The sequence below is a fragment of the Pituophis catenifer genome, unplaced genomic scaffold (genome assembly GCF_029215685.1).
Source record: "Pituophis catenifer annectens isolate HBS135680 unplaced genomic scaffold, rPitCat1.0.hap2 SCAF_4, whole genome shotgun sequence".
Lineage (NCBI taxonomy): Eukaryota > Metazoa > Chordata > Lepidosauria > Squamata > Colubridae > Pituophis > Pituophis catenifer.
Window position 1 is genome coordinate 132,098,145 of NW_027256884.1, and position 22,778 is coordinate 132,120,922.

Sequence of the window (22,778 nt, forward strand, 5' to 3'; positions counted from 1 at the left end):
ACTCAATACCTTTCCTTTGCCCCACGGAAATATTTGCATGTTTCCTTGGATACTTATTCAGGATTTATTATTGGCATTCCCAAAAAAGGGGAGAAGCAACCAAACATGTAATAAATCATTGTATTCGGACTTCTGCATCGATGGGATGCCAAATTGAAATTAAAACTGACAATGGATCTGCTACACCAGTACTGCCTTTGCAAACTTTTGTAACAAGTGGTCCATCACACACAAATTTGGCTTATAAAATTGAAAGAGAAAAAATGCCTCGGCCTCCCAGCCATGCAAAACAAACTCAATCTTTGTTTATATACTTTGAACTTCCTTAACTTGACTGGACAGCCTCCCACATCGGCTGCGACCCGTCATTTTTCTGCTTATCCATCAGCTGCCCTAAAACCGAAGGTCTATTTCCACCAACTACCTGATCCTGCCTGGAAAGGACCTGCTGACCTTATTACCTGGGGCCATGGATATGCTGCTGTCCAGGACAATGATCGCATCATTTGGATCCCCAAAAGACATGTAAGACCATTTCATTTACAACAAAAAGAAGGAGAAACCCCTGGTGCTGAGATTTAAGAGAAAAAACATCTTGCTGAGTCCTCCCGGCAACAGACTCTTAACGCAAGGTGGTGACCATCAGCTTTGCAGAACTACACCGGAAGTTGGTCCCCTGCGCACAGCGGAAGATTCATCAGGAGGAAACTACCTTCACATTGTACATATACATTTTAACACTTTCTTACACATACTAATGTTAGTAGAATTGTTTTTCTAATTTTGCTAGTAATTTTGTTTCACACGTATAAGTGACTATGATTTGTTTATGGCCTTGGACATTGTTAGCTTTGGGACTCTCAAGTGACCATGTAAGAACGCTCCTGCCACAAACGCATTGTCTATGCAGAAGGTCCTTACTTTCTACCTAAGTCTACTCCAACACCTAAGGTTCCCATATTGACATTTCCAGCTGAGGGGGGAGTGAATAAGAACAATGGGCCTCTGTAACAATTGCATAAAAGAGACTATATATCATGGATTCCGGAATTAAGTCACGATCTTGCATCTATTGCCCCTACATCTCATGATCCTTCATGTCAGCAGCCTCTACATTCAATCATGATGGGACAGTAAAAGACATTCAAATAGCTGCTAATCGGACAAACTCCACTACTCCTATTTCCTAAACCACACCCATCACTGACACTGGATGGCTCATTAAAAACTCAGATGTCCAGAGGCATCTTGCCCAATCTTGGGTGGCAATGAACTATCGGGATCTTCATTTATTAAATAACTGGACAATACATATGTTCAACGAGACTATCAAGGTGCTGAAGCTGATGAATAAAGAACTGGCTGAAATCAGAGAGGTAGTCTTACAAAACCGATATGCCTTAGCTAAAGGAGGCGATTGTGCCCTTATACATTCACGTTGTTGTACCTATGTATCTGATTATCAGTATAACATCACTCACACCATAGAACATATGGAAAACATGATCAAAAAACAATCCCTTATCATCCAATGGATCTGGCGCCATTGACATCTGGACTGCTCTTTGGTCATGGCTCCTGGATGGTTCTTGGTTGAAATCAATTATGCCAAATATTGTATCTATAATTGTACTGCTTGTTTTGCTTTGTTGCTGTATCCTATGTTTCCCCTCCCTTCTGCAAATGTGCAAAGGTTTTATTCCCTCCAATAGGAAGGACGTCCTGAAAAGTGAAACCAAAGCCCTTCTGGAACTGGAGGAACAAATCAGGAGTGGTCAGAGAAGGTGCTCGGGACTTGCAAGATAGGGCTTCCAAGATAACTCAGAGGTTACAAACTCCTGACATGTGGTTTTCTTGGGTGCCTGAAACCGGATGGATTTACAATTTGTGTGAGTGATTTGTGGAAATGTACAACTTAGAAACATGATGGCCTACCTCGCTTGACATCTCCTGGCTACTTTTCCACTAACTTTGTTCACCATAATAAAAGGATGGGTGAGCTAAAAACATTTGCAGAAACCAGATGGCTGAAGAACATATTGTCTACTGTACTCATGATCATTGCTTTGCTTATTTTTGTATGTATTCAATGTATTACTGCTTTGTTTACTATGATGATAGACATGTTTCCCAGGCATAAAGAGAACATCATAATAACAACACAGCTGAACCCTGTTGCAAAAAACAAAAACAGAGGAAATGTGGGAATGCAGTGGCCATAGTACAAGTATAGACCAGTTTAACTGGTTGGACACTTGTATGGAGCTTAGCATCGAAATAATCAAACTATGAAAAGCGGGTTCATATGGATACTCTCTGAAGGGCCCTATTCATTCTCTCTTTGTTTATAACATAGGACGTGCCTGCAAAAGTAAAGATATCTCCTTGTATAAACATCCTGGGATACAAAGTAAAGATATCTCCTTGTATAAACATCCTGGGATACAAAGTAAAAATATCTCTTATCTCTTTGTAAACACATTCCTGAGAATCAGATAACAGAGATGGGCCTCTCGCCTGGTAGTATCTGATACCAAGCAGCCAGAGTTAGGTTTTGCTTTGTATCTTTACCATTGTTTCCCTATCTCTTGTGTGTAATATGAGATGTGTGGCCATAATAACGCCTTCTGATGACGCTGTATTTGGGTAACTAATAAAAGAGATTGTAGCTCTTTGTTTGCTGCTCTCTCATCCCGAGAAAACGCTTGTCCTGTGTTTTTTCTAATCTGGACCATACATGAGGAGCCCGCCAGGATGAATTCAACAAGAAATACCGGTGTGAAGGTATCGGTAGCTTTTTTTAACTACTGGTTCCTCCTAACAGGTAACTTTTTTTTTTTACTACTGGTTCCCCCGAACTGGTAGTTTTTATCACTACCGGTTCGTCTGAACTGGAGTAAACTTGTAGCATTTCACCCCTGGTTTCACTTTTCATCCAAGAAGCTTCTTCAGCTCTGACTGGATGTTGGGAATGGAAGGATTTATACTCCTTGCAGACAGTTGGTCATTTGCATTCTTTTGGAGGGTTGTTGAGGTCACTTGGAGGTTTATCTCTTTACTCAGGGTCACTGGAGTGGTACAAATGGGTGTGGAGCCTTCTTGGAACTGCTGAAAGGACTGTGTTGTAGACCGAAGATAGATGGTGTCGTATCCCTCCCCCTCTTGCAAGGAATTAACTTTCCCTCTTTTCATTCTGTGCCATCTGATCAGCACCACCATTCCCTTTCCAGCTTCCCTATCCGTTCCAGTCGGGTTTCAGACCTGGGTACAGCACGGAAACAGCACTGGTCGCATTGATTGATGATCTCTGGAGGGCTCGGGATGGGGTTTTTTCCTCTGTCCTGGTCTTATTAGATCTCTCAGCAGCTTTTGATACCATCAACCATGGTATCATGCTGCGCCGGTTAGAGGGGTTAGGAGTGGGAGGCACCGTGTTGCGGTGGTTCTCCTCCTTTCTCTCTGACCGGTCGCAGTTTGTGTTGACGGGCCACCAGAGGTCGAACGCGAGGCACCTTGTGTGTGGGGTGCCACAAGGGTCGGTCCTCTCGCCCCTTCTGTTCAACATTCATGTAAAGCCGCTGGGTGAGATCATCCGTGGTTTTGGGGTGCAGTTCCACCAGTAAGCTGATGACACTCAGCTGTACATCTCCACCCCGGACCACCCCAATGATGCCCTTGACGTGATGTCCCGGTGTCTGGAGGCCGTGTGGATCTGGATGGGGAGAAACAGGCTCAAGCTCAACCCATCCAAGACCGAGTGGCTGTGGGTTCCCGGCATCCCGATATAGTCAGTTGGTGCCATCTCTAACTATTGGGGGCGAGTCGTTGACCCCCACGGAAAGGGCTCGCAACTTAGGTGTCCTGGATGCATAGCTGTCCTTAGAAGAACATGTGACAGCACATGAGAATTTGAAGATATGGCAGAAGGGTATTAATAACTTTGTCTGGGCAGGGAAGAGACCGAGAATAAAACAAAAAATAATGCAAGATATACGTGAAAGAGGAGGTCTCAAAATGCCCAATTTAAGATTAGATTATGAGGCAGCTGTTCTGTCAGCAATTAGTGACTGGATGAATTCAACACAAGAAAGAATACTGAATATTGAGGCATATGATTTGGTTTACGGTTGGCATGCTTATTTATTATATGATAAAGTAGACAAGACTTTTAAAAGTCATATATTAAGAAATGCTTTATTGCGTGTCTGGAAAAAGTATCAGTATAAATTAAACTGTAAGTTACCAATGTGGGCAATACCCAGACATGCGATAGAGAATATAAGTGTAGAGCAAAAACAAGATGTGATTACTTATAAAGAGCTTTTTAATAAGGAAGGAGGTATGTTACAACTAAAATCTTTGAATCAAGAGAAAAAAGGATAATTCAAACATGGTTTCAGTATGGACAGCTACAAGCTAGATGAAGAGAAGATCAGAAAATTGGTATCTTGCAAAATGAGGAGAACTTGGTAAAACAAATTAGAGACCAAAGTCAAATGCATATAAAAAGGTTGTATAATGCATTGGTAGAAATAGATTCAGAAACAGAGCTAAGGACTGTATGATAAAATGGGCACAAAATATTGAAGAACCAATAATGACGTGGGAAAAAATATGAGTTAGAAATGTAAAGTTTACGCAAGCCCAAAACTTAAGAGAGAATTTTTATAAAATATTTTATAGATGGCATTTAGATCCTAAAAAGCTAGCCTGTATGTATCCAAATTTGCAACCTAAGTGTTGGAGATGCGATTGTGATGATGCCACATATTATCATATATGGTGGACATGTAAAAAAATCAAGGCATTTTGGATAAAAATATAGTGGATTATCCAAAAGATTCTCAAAAAGATAAAATTTACTCCACAGTTCTTTTTGTTAGGTATAATTACAGATTGTACGGTCATAGAGACTAAATTGATTTTAAATTTAATAACAGCAGCCATACTTTTGGTGGAGCAGTATTGGAAGAAGGAAGATTTACCTACTATTGAAGAATGGACATTAAAAGTAGTGAATTTAGCAGAGATGGGAAAAATTTCGGCATACTTGAAGGACCATTCAAATGAAAGATATATATTGGAATGGAGAAGATGGATTGACTATATTCAAAACAAATATCGGACTAAAAAGTTTCAAATAGCTTATGAATGAAACCAATATTTTCTTTTTGAATTATGTTTTGTTAGTTGAAAGGGGAGTTAAAGAGCAAGAGGGAGTTTGGAGACTACAGAAAGTTAGCATATTTTAGCTTATGTTTGTTAAATGTTATACCCTGTATTTGCTCTGGGAAGTCCGGGGTGGGTGGGTGGCGGGAGGGGGGTTGGAAGGAGAGGGGAGAAGGGGGATGGGTGGAGGAGGGAAGGGCGGGAGGAGGGATGGGAAAAAATTGTTGTAATACTTTTTAAAACTTGCTAATAAGAAAAAAAAAGAACATGTGACAGCGCTGGCCATGGGGGCTTTTTATCAGGTTTGCCTGATCCGCCAGTTATGTCCCTTTCTGGATCGGGACTCCCTACGCACGGTCACTCATGCCCTCGTCACTTCCCGCCTGGACTACTGTAATGCTCTCTACATGGGGCTCCCCTTGAAGAACACCCGGAGGCTCCAACTGGTCCAGAATGCGGCCACGTGGGTGATTATGGGAGCGTCATGGCACTCCCATGTAACACCTCTCCTGCGCGAGCTGCACTGGCTTCCGGTGGTCCTCCGAGTGCGATTCAAGGTATTGGTTACCACCTTCAGAGCTCTCCATGGCTTAGGACCTGGGTATTTACAAGACCGCCTTCTGCTACCAATAGCCTCCCACCGGCCAATTCGCTCCCACAGAGAGGGGCTCCTCCGGGTGCCATCGGCCAAGCAATGTCGGCTGGCAATCCCCAGGGGGAGAGCCTTCTCTGTGGGGGCTCTTACCCTCTGGAACAAATTGCCCCCCGAAATGCGGAGGATTCCCGACTTATGCACCTTCCGCCGGGCCCTCAAGACGCTTTTATTCCAATAAACCGGGCTGGCCTAATTTTTAAATTTTTTAATCGTTAATTCTTAATTTTTAAATGTCTAAAATGGGTAGTTTTATTTTAATTAGATATGGGCCAAATTATTTAATATCTCTTAAATTGTTTTTAAATTTTATATCTGTGTGTTTTATTCTGGCTGTACACTGCCCTGAGTTCTTTTGGGAGAAGGGCGGTCTATAAATTAAATAAATAAATAAATAAATAAATAAATAAATAAATAAATTCAGAGACCTTGACAGCAATGATGGCCAATCATTGATGGTTAAGCCTGAAGGAGAGGGGAAGCCTTGGGCTGTTTTTTTTTTTTTTTTAATTTGATTTATATGCCACCCTTCTCCGAAGACTCAGGGCGGCTTACAATGTGCTCAGCAATGTGTTCCACCATGGAGGTGAGGACAGGGGGGCTCTGCAGATGTGAGGAAAGACAATCCACCTGAGGAGGGAAATACGTAAAATCCAACCTGAGATAAGATCTATATATTGTGACAGTTTTCAAGAAAATCAGATGGCTGTCCTCCTTCCGTTAAGACAAGTTTGTGTAGCAGATATTGAGATTGAGGCTTCCCAGGTCGGAAGCCACGAGGGATCTGGAGGTGAAGACGAAGGGAGGGAGGGAAGGGAATTGCAAGTAGCCGGGTCACTCAGAGAGTGATCAGTGAAAGGCCCCCGAGCTCTCTGCAGATGTGTCCGGTTGTGAGATGCAAGAACCAAAAATAACTGGAAATGGTCAAAGTTGTAATAAAGCATAACATGGTTGATTTGTTAGAAATAAAGTGAGTGGACAAAATTATAGTACATAATGTACTATTCAGGATATGCAATTATATAAAGGAACAGAGTGTCAAATGTATTCTAAAAGATCACCAAATAGGTGCTCAGCTATTGCTCAAAAAATGACAGAATTTTATCTAAATTACAGGTGGTCCATGACTTAAAACCATTTGTTTACTGACAATTTGCAACAGCACTGAAAAAAAAGTGACCTAGAACAGTTTTTCAGTCTTAATGACCATTATGGGTTCCCCATGGTCACATGATCAAAATTTGGATGCTTGGCAACTGGTTCATATTTATGACAGTCACAGTGTCCCAGGGTCACATGATGGCCATTTGCAAACTTCTGACAAGCAAACTCAATGGGGAAGCCAGATTCACTTAATTGTGGCAAGAAAGACCGTAAAATGGAGCAAAGCTCACGTAGTAATTGAAATTTGTGGCTCAATTGTGGTTGTAAGTCAAGGACTAGCTGTAGTAGCTATCTAGTGAAGGTTAGTGTTATATACCATATGGTATCTACTGCCAATGTGATAAAGGAAAATACTGAAGAGTTCTATGGCAAATTGTAACAAGTGCTAAATGCAGCCCCAAGAAAAAAATCAGTGCTGCTAATAGGGAACTGGCAGAAGAACATGGAATCACAGGGTAAATTGAACAGGACAGTAAGTAGCACAGCAAGTATGATGATTTTTTTTTTGGTTAATTGGCAACATCTGCATCAAAATCCATATACTCTACACATAGACATCCCTGTAGGAATCACCTTATGAGTCCAATGGACATCTCAAAGAGAAGAGGATCCAGTCAGCCAGGACTTTGCCTGCTGCACTATCTATCTTCTTAACTCTTATCCCCACATACGCTCTTTGGGGTTTGAGGGGAAAACAGAAAGCTTCTCCCACCTATGTGTTAGCATGAAGTAAGAAAGCCCACCAGCCTTCCCCACTTCTAGCCAACCAATCTCCAGAATACCTGAGGATGTTGGTGTTCTCTCAGCAACTTTAAATCCAATATCATTTGGATGCTGCATTTCTCACAATATTTAATTTGGATACAAAAGGGGCCATGTGCAGCCCTGGCACACACTCCTTCCCACAATTTGGGACTCTTTTCCTGGCCTTCCCCCTATTTTTCAACGAGTGGATGAGGCAGCCTGACATACCTGAGCTTTTAGCAGCTGGCCATCATGCCCACTCTGTTCAAAAGGTTTTGCAACCCTCTTGCCTTTCCCTCTAGGCCTTGCTTGTCAGCACTACAATTGCTTTTGGGAAATTCATGAGCATTGAGTTCATCTGAGCTCAGAGGAAATGCAATTCCACAGAAAGAGGAACAGTGACTGGGAAGGACCTCCAAGTGACAGTCCCTGTGGGAGATCCCCGGAGGAACTGATTCTTAGCAGGGGATCCTGAAGACTCCCACATCCTGTGCAATAGAATGCTTTAAAGATGCCAATTGGCATCTTTGGTTTATTTTATTCAATTTGCATGGTTACCCACCTTAAGTAACTGTGGCAAACATAAATTAAAAACAAATTTGCATCATATTGCAAAAATTAAAAATGAGCACAGCAGCTGAGAAGAATGTTAGAATCCATGATTGTTAACGCAACCAGGAGACGGGATCCATAGATTGCGCACTGTCTGAATCCGTGTCCCCCCATCCAAGACTGAAGGTGGAAGATCCTGGGCATCCAAACTCCCAAAGTCACGCAGCCTTGCTTGGGTGGCACTAAAGCCTGTTGTGCCTCATCCAGGCCCACTCAGCCACCAAACCCTGGGACAGGAGGCCCACAGCACCACTTGGTCCCCTGGGGCAGAGATGTAAAACGGGGAATAGTTTCACATACTTAGTGATATTTTACCCCAAACCATCAGAGCAGCTCCCGCAGCATCCCATGCAGATCTTGATCAGGAGGGGAGGGACTTCCGGTTTGCGAGCTTCGGCGACGGCGGTGATTTTCTAAGACCGCCAGCCCCGCCGCCTGTAGAGCCGCCCCGCGAACGAGGAGCGGCTCGAAAACTCCGAAATCTTGAAGATTGCAGGAGCAGAGACAGCAGGGCACAGGTTGAGCCCCTGTAACCCCCCCAGGGAATTGTTTCTGGGGGTGAAAACAGGAGCGGCTCCCTTCCAACCTGCGGAGACTCCGGGCGGCGTGGGACGATTCTGCCTTCAGCAGAACAAGCCGACAGCAGCAAACTCTTAAAGTGAGAGGAACTAATTCTAACAAATAGCGGAAATACCAACTTGAATCCAGAAACCTGAAAATTGCAAGTATTAGTGCTTTATTGACTTTTTAAATCAAGAGAAAGTGAGCGAGTGAAAGTGATTTGGAAAAAATATGGCGTCCAGCGCTTGAGTTAACGAGCTAGTGAAAGTGGATTTGTGAAGCCTCTCTGCTTTGCTACAAAGTTGAAAAGTTGCTACAAAGTTGTCTTACCTAAAGGAAAACATTTCTTTTTGCTAAAATTTGACTTTGCTTTACTTCAGTTTTATTTGACTAAATTTGGGGGACTTTTTTAGAAGCTTTTGTGGAAGAGGGAAAGGAAAAAGAACTTCCCTCTCTAGAAAAATTAGCCTACGTGGCACAATGGCTTCAAAGAAGCAGGAAGGGAAGGCATCAGGGGGGGGATCCCCCACACACAAACATCAAACGCAACTTCCCCCTGCTCAACAACTACAAACTCAGAAAAAAGAACTTGATGTGGGAGATTTAAAAGACTTTATTGCTAAAACTTTGGATGAAAAATTTCAAGAATCTCAACAGGAAATAGATCATAAACTTCAAAAATCACATGAGGAATTTCTACAGCCCAAGCAAGAAATGTGCAAGGTGCAGAAGGAGGTTTTCTGAGTGAGCCCTTGCTGGATTCTTCTCCAATTTTGGATTTGATTCAGCTGACTGAAGTTAAAGATCAACGTATAACTAGAGCTCAATCCAAGCTACTTAAACAAAAGCAACAACAACAACAGGAAAGACAAGACAAGATGGCAGCTAAGAGTACCCCACAAGAGAGTGGAGCTATGGGAGGAGCAAGATCGAAGCTTTTGGATGAACTTCAAATATTTTGCTCTGCGCTCCAGAAACAGGCCGATGACCCTTAAGTGTCTATCTTGGAATGTTAATGGGTTGAATTCAGCACAGAAAAGGAAGAAAATATTTACATATTTGAAACAATTTAATAATGATATAATTTGCTTACAAGAAACACATATTACAACTCAAGATCAGAAATATTTGATAAATTCAAAATTAGGAGTGCATTATATATCTTCAACTTCGCAGAAAAAGAATGGTGTGGTTATTTATGTAAATAAAAAATTAACAGCAAAAATTATAGAAGTAGATCAAGATGGTAGGTTTGTAGCAATTGAATTGCTTACAGCAAATGGTCAAATTCTTTTGATTGGAATTTATGCTCCTAACCAACAACAGGATTGTTTTTACAAGATGTTACATACTAAAATATTGCAATGGGACTATAGATCTATTTTATTTATGGGAGACTGGAATGGAGTAATTGATTCTAAATTAGATAAAAAGAGCTTGGCAAAGTCTAGAATTAGACTACCGCAGACTTTTTTTGATATGAAAGAAGATATGGAACTAAAAGATGTTTGGAGAATACATAATCCGAATGAATTGGATTACACTTTTTTTTCCGATAGACATAGATCCTTTTCTAGGATTGATTTTATTCTGTTGTCAAATGATTTACTTATTAAGACAAAAAGAACAAAGATTTTTCCAAGAACTTTGACTGACCATAGCCCTGTATGGATAGAAATTGAGATGGATAAGGTTGAGAGACGTTCTTGGAGATTAAATGAGAACTTGTTTAGATATGAAAAAAATACAATAGAACTTAAAAAGCATCTGAAAGAATTTTTTGAAATAAATTTGAATAAAGGTACCCCAATTGAAATTGTTTGGGACGCTAGTAAAGCTTATATGAGAGGGGTACTTATCTACATGAATTCTAAACACAGACTGTTCCGACAAAAGAAAAGATCTGAGTTGGAAATGGAAATAAAGAATAAGGAACAGTTACTTATTAAAAACCCAACAGATGAAAGAATAAGAAGTGCTATAAAACTTTTGAAAGACCAATTTCAAATGCTTATGGCGGAACAAGTTGCAACAAGTTTACAATACGCAAAGCATAATACATTTTGCAATGCTAATAAACCGGGCAGATGGTTGGCTTACACACTGAGGAAAAAACAAAGTATACAGACTATTGATAGTATTGACATTGGAGGGAAAGAAATTTTTCAACAAAAATTAATTAAAGAAGCTTTTGTGGATTATTATACTAAATTATATGCCAAAGAAGAGGTGCAGAATGGACTTATAGAAAAATATTTAAAGGATAAGAGAATTACAAAAATTACTGATCAACAAAAGGAAAGAATGAATTACCCTATAACAGTGGAGGAGATAATAGCAGCAATTAAGCAGCTAAAAACAGCTAAAGCGCCTGGCACGGATGGTTTGACAGCAGTGTATTACAAAACTTTACAAGCTGAAATGGTGGAACAACTTAGAGATTTATTTTGTAATATTCAACAAGGGGGTAAAATACCCCCATCTTGGACAACTGCTTATATATCTTTGATACCAAAGGAACAAGTTGGTCCTAAAAAACCAGAGAACTACAGACCAATATCTCTTTTGAATACAGACTATAAAATTTATGCGAAGGTATTAGCCAACAGGTTGATGCCAGTAATTCAAAAAGTGATTCATGAGGACCAAGCGGGATTTATTGAGGGCAGATATATGAAGGATAATGTAAGGCAAGTAATAGACTTATTGGAATATCTTGATAAGAATAAACAGATTTCTGCAGTGCTGGTTTTCTTGGATGCGGAGAAAGCCTTTGATAGAGTGGATTGGAACTTTCTACTAAAGACTTTAAAAAAGATGGGCTTTGGGGACCAATTTATACAGGCGATTTCAGCAATTTATCAAGAGCAAAAAGCACAGATTATTATTAATGGAAGTTTGACGACAGAGTTTAAAATTGAAAAAGGAACAAGACAGGGATGTCCGTTGTCCCCACTTTTATTTATATTAACATTGGAAGTCTTGCTAAATATAATACGGGACTCAAAAATCTTGAAAGGTATAGTGATAAGGCAAGAGGATTATAGAATAAAGGCATTTGCAGATGATCTGGTTGTTACCCTATCACAACCAATGGAATCAATAATCCTGATGAACGACATTATACAAGACTATGGTAGAGTTTCAGGTTTTAAACTGAACTCAAAAAAGACTAAAATGATAGTTAAGAATATGACACAAGATCGTAAACATGAGCTTGAAAGGAGGGCAGGTTTTGAAATTGTACCTAAGGTAAAATATCTTGGAATTCAGGTTGCAGAATCAAATATGAAATTGTTTCAAAATAATTACGAGGTGTTGTGGCGAGAGGTTCAGAAAGACATGGAGACCTGGAAAAAGCTGCAACTGTCTTTACTTGGAAGAATAGCAGCAGTTAAGATGAATATTTTGCCAAGATTTCTGTTTTTGTTTCAAATGATTCCGGTGCTTAAAAGTGATAAACAACTGAAAGTCTGGCAGTCTGGTGTGAATAAGTTTGTCTGGAACGAGAAAAAGCCGAGAGTGAAATTGAAAATTATGCAAGATGTTCCAGAAAGAGGAGGCCTTAAACTCCCAAACCTACAGTTATATTATGATGCAGCAGCTTTAACTTTAACAAGTGACTGGTTTGGAAATAAAAAGGCTGGAATATTGAATGCAGAAAGTTTTGATCTTGAATTTGGATGGCATGCTTACTTATTTTATGATGATAAAGTTGATAAAGTATTTAAAAGTCATATACTCAGAGATTCTTTGATGAGAGTTTGGAAGAAGCACCGACTCAAATGGGATTATAAAATACCGCTATGGCTGGATCTTGGTCATACCTTGTGGAATACAAATATAATGTCACTCGGGGGGTTTTTATACAAAGAGGTTCTTTTTACAGATGCGGGCAGATGGCAGCTGAAGACATTGCAGACACTGTTGGACGAAGGGATTAATTTAACCTGGTTACAATATAATCAATTACAAATGAGATGGAAAGAGGACCAAAAAACTGGTATTATGTTGCATGAGGAAGAATTGGTTAGACATATAAGAGAGAAAGGTCCAATGCATATTAAAAGGCTTTATAATGTTTTGTTAGAAAGAGATTCAGAAACGGAATTAGTTAAAGATTGTATGATTAAGTGGGCACAGAATTTTGAAGAACCAGTGATGCTGGAAACTTGGGAAAAAATTTGGGTTCAGAATGTTAAATTTACACAGTCGCAAAACCTGAGAGAAAATTTTTATAAAATGTTTTATAGATGGCATTTAGATCCTAAAAAGTTGTCATGTATGTACCCTAATGTTCAGCCAAAATGTTGGAGATGTGATTGTGTAGATGCTACATATTATCATGTTTGGTGGACCTGTAGGAAAGTTAAGGCTTTTTGGATAAAAATTTGGTGGGTCATGCAGAATGTTTTGAAGAAAAAAATTCAATTTTCTCCACAGTTGTTTTTGTTGGGTATAGTTAAGGGTTTTACACGGGGTGAAATAAAACTAATATTGTATATGATAACAGCAGCTAGATTGTTGATAGGTAGATATTGGAAGAATGAAGCTTTGCCTACTATCGAGGAATGGACTTTGAAGATGGCCAGCTTTGCAGAGATGGCGAAGATTTCAGCGTATCTGGAAGATTGTTCACAAGAGACTTACGAATGGGAATGGAAAGGGTGGATAGAATATGTTCAGAACAAATACCAAACCAGAAAGTATCAAATAGCTTTTATTTGAAAATAATGTATTAGAAATATTTTTATGTAAAGAGACAAAGAGGAAAAATTATATAGGGGGAGGGATGGGTTCAGGTTTATATATTAGTGTTATTAGTTATGAGTATGTAATAGGGAAGTCTGGGGGGGGAGGGTTAGGGAGGGTTAGGGTGGATGGGAAGTTTGGGGAGGGAGGTGGGGGGGTGAAAAAAGGGGTGAAAATGTGGTTGTAAAACTTTTGCAATAAAAAAAAAAAAAAAAAAAAAAAAGGAGGGGAGAAAGGATGGAGCGCTGCGGCCCCCACAAAAAAGGGGCTGAGGGCTTGGCCTTTCTCCTCTTATCAACACTGACTGGAACCAGCCCCAGAGGAAGGAGAATCAGCACAACACAGTGCTTCCCAACGGCAACTCCCAAAATCAGTCCAGAAAAATGCCGTGGTTGCTGGTACTGAAGGCTGCCGAGAGGTCAAGAGCAAAGATGCAAGTACTACCACTTCTTGCTACTAGAAGAGGTCATCCAGGAGTATGATCAATGCTCTCTCTCCGTCCCTTACCTTGGTCCGAGTCCAGATTTTCATCCAGTCCCCTGAAACTAGTGCAACCCAACTTCTCCAACTTTGGGAAACTTGATAACAACTGTCCAGATGGGCTGGATCAAGTGATGGCCCCTTGAGAAGTGGGCTGCCTCCTTAATACCACCCCCCCCTTTCCTGGGCAGCTTTGACCTGCTAGGAGGGGCATGGATCTAACACAGAGGTGGCCAAACTAACAGCTATCAGAAGACCTCCCAGAGAACCATGGAAGTTCTGAGTGATTTTATTCATCAGATGTTCAGCATATTCCTCAGAGAGACCCGTAGAAGAACCTCTGGTTTACTTGTTTCAAGGGGTGCCTAGGTCACCCAAAAGAAAGCCAAGTAGCTTTCTGCAAACGAAGGGTGGAGTAATATTCATTGCACTTACCACCATGAGGTGGGTTCAAACAGTGGCTCCAGCCCCCTTGTACTCTGAAGCGAAATAGTGACTTGTGCAGCTCTCACCACAAGGGTGTTGCGCGACTACATTGATTGGTACCCATTACTGTTCAGGCAAAAGGTTTCGGGTGGTCTCCAAGGGCAGCCCTGGAGGTGGCACATTGCAATTCTCTACAGGAGGTGATGGTGTTTGGCTGGCTCTAGACCATTTGGTGCCCTGGGTCGTCATATTCCCCCATGGCTTCCATTCTTATTAGGAATTTCAAAAAGGCACCCTTGTTTCATTTTCTCTTCTAAGATTTTGAGCTTTACGGTTGTATTTTCAGCCATGGACATTTTTTCTGTTTCTCAGCCCAGACTTACTTTGCAGAGTGAGATGGCAGCATATAAATTAAATAAATAATATTTTACCCTGTTTTCATGGTAAGTAGTTGTAATAGCAGCAGCACCCATTGTTGCTATAAAGCAAAAATTTTGCAAAATTATATTAAATCTCAAATGATCAATTGATATTTTACTTTCACCAGATGACTATGTGGAAAATTGCTACGGTTGCATTTGTTCAACAAATTTTCTTTTTAACTCCCCTTAAAACATGCATTGGCTTTCCAGCCTCAGCCGGATGTCTTTTTTAAAATGAACTTTTCCAGATTCCCCTCCCTGCCACGAAATAAGTTGCTTTCTAGCTGCGCCTGCTGCTGTGAGAAGCGTGAGGCAGGGGAGCTCCTGGTGGAAGAAGGCCCACAGCAGCAGTGCCACCTAGGGTGTCCTGCTTCCTGGCACCCTCTTCCCCAGGACAAGTGGGCCCATCTGGCACCCGAGGACACAGGAGCCCAGCTGGACTGCCTCCCCAGCTGCTTCTCCGCTCTGGTCAAAGCAGACAAGAGAGGTCTGGTTACACGGTGTGGTTTATTATTAAGGCATTAATTATGTCAAGAACTTGGCACTTGGGTTCTGGCCCATCAACAGGAGGACCAGGATGGGCAGTGCCCACCACTCAGGCTGTCCAGCCACACGCAAAAGGATACAGAAAGAAAACAGGACAATAAATAAGAGCTCCCCTCCCCCCATCGGAGTGGCAAGCTGAAATGAGCTTGGCGAACTTTAGGTTCTGCCTCTGTGACAGGAGCGAAGGTACAAAAAAAGGATCCTTTGGGCGGCAAGGATACAAGACCTTCCCCCCCCCCATCAGCCTTTCTGGGATTCATCCCCACCCCATCCCCTGCAGGAAGAGCCCGGAGCTCAGTGTGCAGCGCCCTCTGGAGGCAGCAGGGAGTGGGGACCAACAACCGGAAGGACTTGGCACCATCACCATCCTTCCCATCCCCTTGGCCTTTCCACCCTGGAGCCCTCAGGCATGGGAAGGCCAGCAGGAGCCCAGAGCAGAGACCAGGAGGGGACCTGAAGGATGCTATTCTCCTGTGAGGCCATTTTCATAGGGACGTCCATTAGGTTGAGCCAGAGGGAGCCTAGTCTGCCTCTGAAGCGGTTGCTTCCATCTTCCCAGGTGCCCTGTGCTCACTCCCCACTGCTGTTGGGGGAGGGGAGAGCTGGAGGGCATTATTATTGCTCTACGTCAATCAGTACCGTTGATTTCCCCCATCCCGTTTTGCATGCTGCCAGCAGGGGTAGAGAGATAGGGCATTGTGTTGCCCTCCACAGCACCATATAAACTTCCTGAATTGGAAAGGGGGGGCTTTGGGGTCAGGGCAGCCATGAGAGAGGGCCAGGTCTTCTTGCTGCCTCTGCTGCTTGCAAGGGGCGAGGCCCAAAGTCCCAGGGATGTGGGGTTGGCGTGACTGGCCTTCCCTCAGACTAGGTGGGAAATCCAGCAGAGCATCCCAGCCCATGTGCCACGAGGGGAGTGTGCCATCTAGTTTATGTGTGCTCTTACAAGCAGAGCCCACTGACAGGCAAGCCCCACAGAAAAAGTCTCCCTGGATCTGCAGCTTCCTTCCCTAGAGGTCAGGAAGTAGTAGGATCGACTGAGGCAAGACCAGCCCCAATGTGGCTGCTGCTCAGGCCCGTGCCCAGCTGCTGCCAAGGGCGACTCCTGGGCTGGCCCTAAATGTGAAGTTCTGCCTCTTCGGGGGCCTCCAAGGAGTGCTCGATGCTTATGGTGGAGGAGGCGGTGGGCCCCTGGGAGACCCCAAAGGGGGACACCATGGGAGATCGGGCGGCCAGAGGGGAGAGTGAGGGGGAGAAGCTGGGAGACATGGCTGCCGAGGAGAGGGAGCCCTCGTGGCTAATGGGGGACCGTCGAAGGGAGGACAGGTGGGGGAAAGCCCGGCCGACTGCTGGCTTGGGGGGCACCGACTTGGCCCCGGGGTGAGCCACGGAAGTGATGAGGGGAGGGGGGTCAATGCGGGGCTTGGGCTTGGCAGGAAAGGGCTTGCGCAGGGAGCTCTCGTCCTTGAGGCGGGCGATCTCTGTGAACACGCTGGCCAGAGGCTGGAACTGAGGACACCAGTTCAGAAGATAGTCCCAGTTGTAGCTGCCACGCAGTTCCTCGTCACTTGCCACAATGGCAGTCAGGGAGCCGTCCACGCAGGGCTTCCCATCCTCAGGAAAAGAGTAGTCCTTGGCGGAGGAGACGCTGAGGCCACAGCCAGAGCCCAGGTAGGCCCCACTGCTGCCACCATCATCCCGATAAAGCTGCGGGGGTTGCCCAGGAAGCAACAGACTTGGCCCCTTCCTGTTCTTGAACCAGTGGGTGGCATCAAGCGTGGCCGGTTCACAGGAGATGTCAGAAAGCCGGTCAGCATCTGTCTGAATGCCAGAATCAGGCCCGCGTGCCACGAGATGCTCCTGCAGGGAAGAGGTGACGCTGGACATGCGGGGACATTCGTTGATCATACGGATCTCGTCATCCTCGGCAGCTTCAGCTGAGCCTCGCCCACTTGAGTGGGATGGGTCCAGTGATCCCCCTCTCGTGGTGTAGGCCCCCCCTGAATCTGTGCCATAGCCAGGCAGTGCCTCATGGTACAGACAGTCCCCCCCAGGCAGGGCTGGGTCTGCGTGGCCCAATTTCTGCAGGGAGCCACTCTGCATGTGTGCCAAATCAGCCTCCTTATGGCTATGGCCCTGCTGTGACCGGAGGAGAGCAAGCACAATGGCCACGGCTGCCAGCACCACCACCACACTAAGCGAGGCAGCCACCGCTATCACCAGCAGCAAGTTGAGATCGGGCACCAGACCAAAGGCCGTATGCGTCACATCGATGGTGACCTGAGTGGAGGCTGACCGAGAGGCACGTAGGGGACTGTGGGCTTGTACCTCCAGGACCATTTGCCGTGGTTCTGACCTGGTGGCCCCCCCTGAAGGCGCCTGGCTGTCCATCTGCAGATACAGAATCCCGCTCGTTTGGTTGATCTCAAAGAACGGGGATGGCTTGGTCAGGGCATAGAGGACTACCCCATCCGGGCCCTCATCCTCATCTGTGGCAGTCACCTGCCCTATACTTTGGCCCCGACGCGCCCCCTCCGGAACATCAAAGTGGAAGCTTGAGCTGAGGAAGACAGGGTCGTACTCATCTTCTCCAGTGACCAAGATGCGCACTGTGACTGTTGCAGAGCCATTGCCAGCATCCATGGCCTGCACAAGCAACTGGAAAGCCTTGCTGCGCTCGTAGTCAAAGGGCAGGCGCGAATGTAGCTCCCCAGAGCTGCTGTTGATGTCAAAGGCACCCCAGTCCTCTGCCTGCAGAAGGGCATAATGCAGCTCCCCAAAGATCCCAACATCAGGGTCCACTGCACGGACGGTGGTAACCAGGCTTCCTGGAGGTAGGTTTTCCCTCAGGCTGGTGCTCAGCATGGCTATCGGAAAGTAGGGAAGATTGTCGTTCACGTCTTTCACCTCCACAGCCACGGATGCCAGGGAAAAATGCCCACCTGCTCCATCTGAGGCCTGAATCACCAAGTTGTGCTGGGTCCATTTCTCACAGTCCAGAGCCTTGACTAGGCGAAGTGCTCCCGAGGATGGATGCAGCTGGAAGAGCCCACTAGGGTCCCCGGAGCTGATGCTGTAGTGTACTTGGCCATGTGGGCCCAAGTCGGGGTCATGAGCTGCCACCCGCAGCAGCTCTGTACCAGGCATGGTGCTCTCACTCACAGCCATATGGTAAGCAGAGCGGCCAAAGACAGGTGGGTTGTCATTGACATCCAGCACGGTGAGAACCACAGGCACTATGGCACTGTGCTGTGGCACTCCTCGATCAGCCACTGCCACAGTGAGGTTGTAGAGAGCCACACCCTCGAAGTCAAGGGGTTCAATCAGGACCAAGGCACTGGCCTCACCCACGTGGCCCTCCAGCTGGAAAGCATGACCGCTGTTCCCACTCACAATAGTGTAATCCAGAGCAGCATTGTCCCGAGTCACATCCGCATCTGTGGCTTCCAGAGTCAGCAGGATCGTTCCTGGGCGCAGGTCCTCTGTCACAGAGGCATTGTACTGACGCTTCAAGAACTGAGGTCTGTGATCATTCACATCCAGGACCTGGATCTGCACAGTGGCCCAGGCCGAGAGGCTGGGGAGACCCTTATCACAAGCTTCCACTACTAAATCCAGCGTGGGACGTTCGAGCTCCAGCATCAGACACTGGGTGGTGAACAAGGTTCCTATGAGGAAGAAGAAGGAACAGTCGGAATTTAGAGAGAAGACCTTGGTGGAAGGGGCTGGGATCAAAGGCTGATAAGGAGGCACACAGCCCTTTGCACCCAACGCAGGGACCACCTAGTAGAACACGAGGGAAGCTAGGACTGTCCTTCCTGCTGGAAAACCAGTTCCTTGCTCCCAAACCAGCATGGGGTCTCCATGAGCACGTACCATTGCTTGCATGGATGGCCACAAGATTGCTTGCTGTAAGCAGTTGATAGGTGACTTCTCCATTGGTGCCCGAGTCCAGGTCTGTGGCGCTGAGAGTCAGGATGGGAGTGCCAGCAGGGGTTTGTTCTGGGACGAGCACCTGCAGGGGCAATGCAAAACACAGCTGCCACTACCTGGCATTTGCTGGGCATCAGGCGTGACTGCTGGAACAGCTGGGGCACCCCTTCCCCACCCACGGGCAGGATGCTCCCAAGACCAAGCTGGACACTATGCAAACCTCCCCCCCATTTCTCCTATTAACCCAATTTGTCCACCATTTGTTCTATCATCTGGGATACTTTGCTTTTAAAGCTTCGCTTCCATTCGTGGAGCATGCAGCTTTAGAGAGCACAGGAAAATTTTCTTCCACCCCAAGCAGAGGAGACCCATTTCCATTCCTGCTCTCACTTTCGGAGGAGAGATCACCTGCTGCTCTTTTCCTCTCTTTCTAGTCATTCCTTCTTTGGACGGGAGGAGGGCCACTCCAGAAAGGGCCTCTGATGGAGGGACAGCGGGCCACTGCCTCTCCAGAGCCACCTTGGATAAGGGAAACCTGAACCTAGAGGGGTGAGAAGGCAGGTACCTGGTAGAGTGCCTGGCCAAAAGTGGGAGCATTGTCGTTCACGTCCTCCACCAGCACCGTGAGATTGGCCTCTGTCTCATGCTGGGAGTCAGAAGCACGCACCGTGAGGGTATAATGGCTGCGCTGCTCGTAGTCCAGAGGCTCTGTTAGCACAATGTGGCCCCCATAGGGTAAGATGCTGAAGGTCCTAGTGTTGCCGCTGTCCAGGAAGAGTGCGTAGATGAGTTGTGGTCCACAGTCCACATCATTCCCAGTCACCACAGTGATCTCGGTGCCTAGCAAGGTATCTGCAGGAGCAATAGAGGAATTCAACCGAGGGACTTAGGCTTTGCGAGGGGACTCACTAAGTTACCTCTGGGAAGTGTGGGCCCAAAGGGAGGTCTGGGTTTGCAGTGAGTTTCCAGTGGAACAGGACAGCTCCAATCACCACAGAGGGGACTTCCCTTCCCACCACTTACCCTCCGCTACCCGCACTTCCCACGGTGCAGGGATGGTGGGACTATTGTCATTGAGATCCATCACCACCACTGTGAGTGTGGCTGAGCCCACAAGGGGAGGGTGTCCTCTGTCTGTTGCAGTCAGCACCAGCCTGTGGAGAATAGGGCTTTCTCAGAGGTTTTGTGGGCTGGGAGCAGTGATGGGTTGCCCCCAGTATGGACCGGTTCTATAGAACCAGTAGTAAAACTGGCAGGAGGCTCCACCCACCGACCCCAACATCATCAGGAAGCTTCTGTGCATGCGGCCCCGTTGCAAACCATTAGTAAAGGTAAGTAGAATCCGCCCCTGGCTGGGAGGCCCAGTTCAGATTTTCCCTAGGAGACAATTCCAGGGCTTGTGTGGCACCACAACCTCTACTGTTCTTTCAGCTAAGTGTCCACTGTTGTATTCACCCACAGCATTTATCAAATTGAGTTCCAACTCAATTTCTCTGGGACCTGGGCCACCCAGAGCTGCTACTTGGAAACAGACTGACTCTCTGCCATGCCCTCCAGCCCTGACTGGTACCCTACAAAGCTTTGTGCCAGCAGAGTTCTTCCAAGGTTTTGTGAAGTCCCTTCCCCAGTGGGCTGCAGGCAGCATAGGTTGTGAGAAACATGTACTTTGTTAGCATGTGCCAGGCAGCCTGAACATGCCAATGCTTTTGCAACGGAGCACCTTTTACATCTCCACCTCCTTTTCATGGAGATGGGCTGGAGGTCTGAACCCCAGCAGTGCTTAGTTGCCTGGACCTAAGCTTGCAGCGCAGCTTGTTTGAGCGGAGGGAGCGGAGGGTGACTCACCATTGACCTTCCCCGAGTTGAACACTGATTGAATTAGTGGACTGCAGAAGGTTCAGCTGCCCACTATCTCAAGCCTTAGCTGCTGGCTCCCAGGCAGCCAACCCCACTGGTCTTCTGCAGAATTGCTGGGCTGGCTGACTCACCGGGTTTGGGCCCAGATCTCCCTGTCCAGAATGGCTGCTGTGGTGATGGCTCCCGTCTGGGCATTGATTCGGTAGAGCCCATCCATTGGCTGCGTCTGGTTGATCCTGTAAACCACCTGGCCATTGGGGCCCTGATCCAAATCGTTGGCTACAACCTGCAGCCAGAGAAGCATAAGCACCACTGCCCCAGAAAGGATTCTCGCCTCCCCTCCTCCTCCAGCCCCGAGCCCCCAGGACCAGCATCTGCTTTCGCCAGAGTACCTGGATGACCGGCAAATCGTAGCCCTGGGCCTCCCCAACAAAGGCCACGTAGTTCTGCAGCTGGAAGCGTGGCTGGTTGTCATTCACGTCCTGCAGGTTGACGGTGACGGCCATGAAGCTGAAGGAGGTGGGGGATTCGGCTTGCAGCACCAAACGCAAGCGGGGCTGCAGCTCAAAGTCCAGCCCTTCAGTGTTGGAGACGGAAATCACTCCTGGAGGGAGGCAAGGCGAGGCTGCTGGCCTGCTCGGGGGACCAGCAGAAAGGCCGCCCTGGCTGAAGATCCCAACAGGCAGCTGGCCAGCCTTGCTCATGTATAACCAACCCTGCCAAAAGCTGAGTGGGGTTAGCAGCCATCTGGGGAAGCAGAATGACTGACCCGTGGCTGCACGCAAGTGGGGCCAAGGGAGGTGGGGAAAGGGCTTCCCAGCGGGGGTGGTGGGGGTGGTGGGAGCGGGTTTGAAGCCAAAGCCCTATCTGCTCCTAAGCCTGGAGCTCGGTAGGATCTATCTGTCTCTGGACAGGCAGAGCAGCTCAGAACCAAAGGCTTAAGATGCACGTGCGGGCGCAGGAGGGAGGTAAAGGGGTACCCACACATTTAACAGCATGATCCAAGTGGGTTCATGACCCTCAAAGCTGAGGCTTCAGGCCTCCTCTGCCATTTCCTCTCTCTGCCTGTCTCTTATCTTGCTCTCGGGCTCATTGGCACCAGGGATGAAATCCAGCAGGTTCTGACAGGTTCTGGAGAACCGCTAGTGGAAATTTTGAGTAGTTCGGAGAACTGGCAAATACCACCTCTGGCTGGCCCCAGAGTGGGGTGGGAATGGAGATTTTGCAGTATCCTTCCCCTGGAATGGGGTAGGAATGGAGATTTTGCAATATCCTTCCCCTGCCAAGTCCGCCAAGCCATGCCCACCAAGCCACACCACACCCACCAAGCCACGCCCACAGAACTGGTGGTAAAAAAATTTGGATTTCACCACTGATTTGCACCCATGTGTGCACATAGAAAAACTTCCCTCTGACAACCCCGCCCCCCACCATAGGGGATGGTTCTGGAAGCAGCATAG

General features: G+C 46.0%; 1 protein-coding gene across 1 annotated transcript in view; it reads right to left on the minus strand.

Moving 5' to 3' along the window:
• Positions 1–15,773: 15,773 nt before the first annotated feature.
• Positions 15,774–22,778, minus strand: part of DCHS1 (dachsous cadherin-related 1) — a 46,645-nt gene continuing 39,640 nt past the window's right edge. The window contains exons 15-20 of the mRNA XM_070943702.1: positions 21,711–21,922; positions 21,450–21,604; positions 20,485–20,615; positions 20,027–20,313; positions 19,405–19,543; positions 15,774–19,196 (exon numbers count right to left, since the gene is read on the minus strand). Of these exons, the coding sequence (XP_070799803.1) occupies positions 16,645–19,196; positions 19,405–19,543; positions 20,027–20,313; positions 20,485–20,615; positions 21,450–21,604; positions 21,711–21,922 (3,476 nt within the window). The 3' untranslated portion in view covers positions 15,774–16,644. The remainder of the gene's footprint in view (positions 19,197–19,404; positions 19,544–20,026; positions 20,314–20,484; positions 20,616–21,449; positions 21,605–21,710; positions 21,923–22,778) is intronic.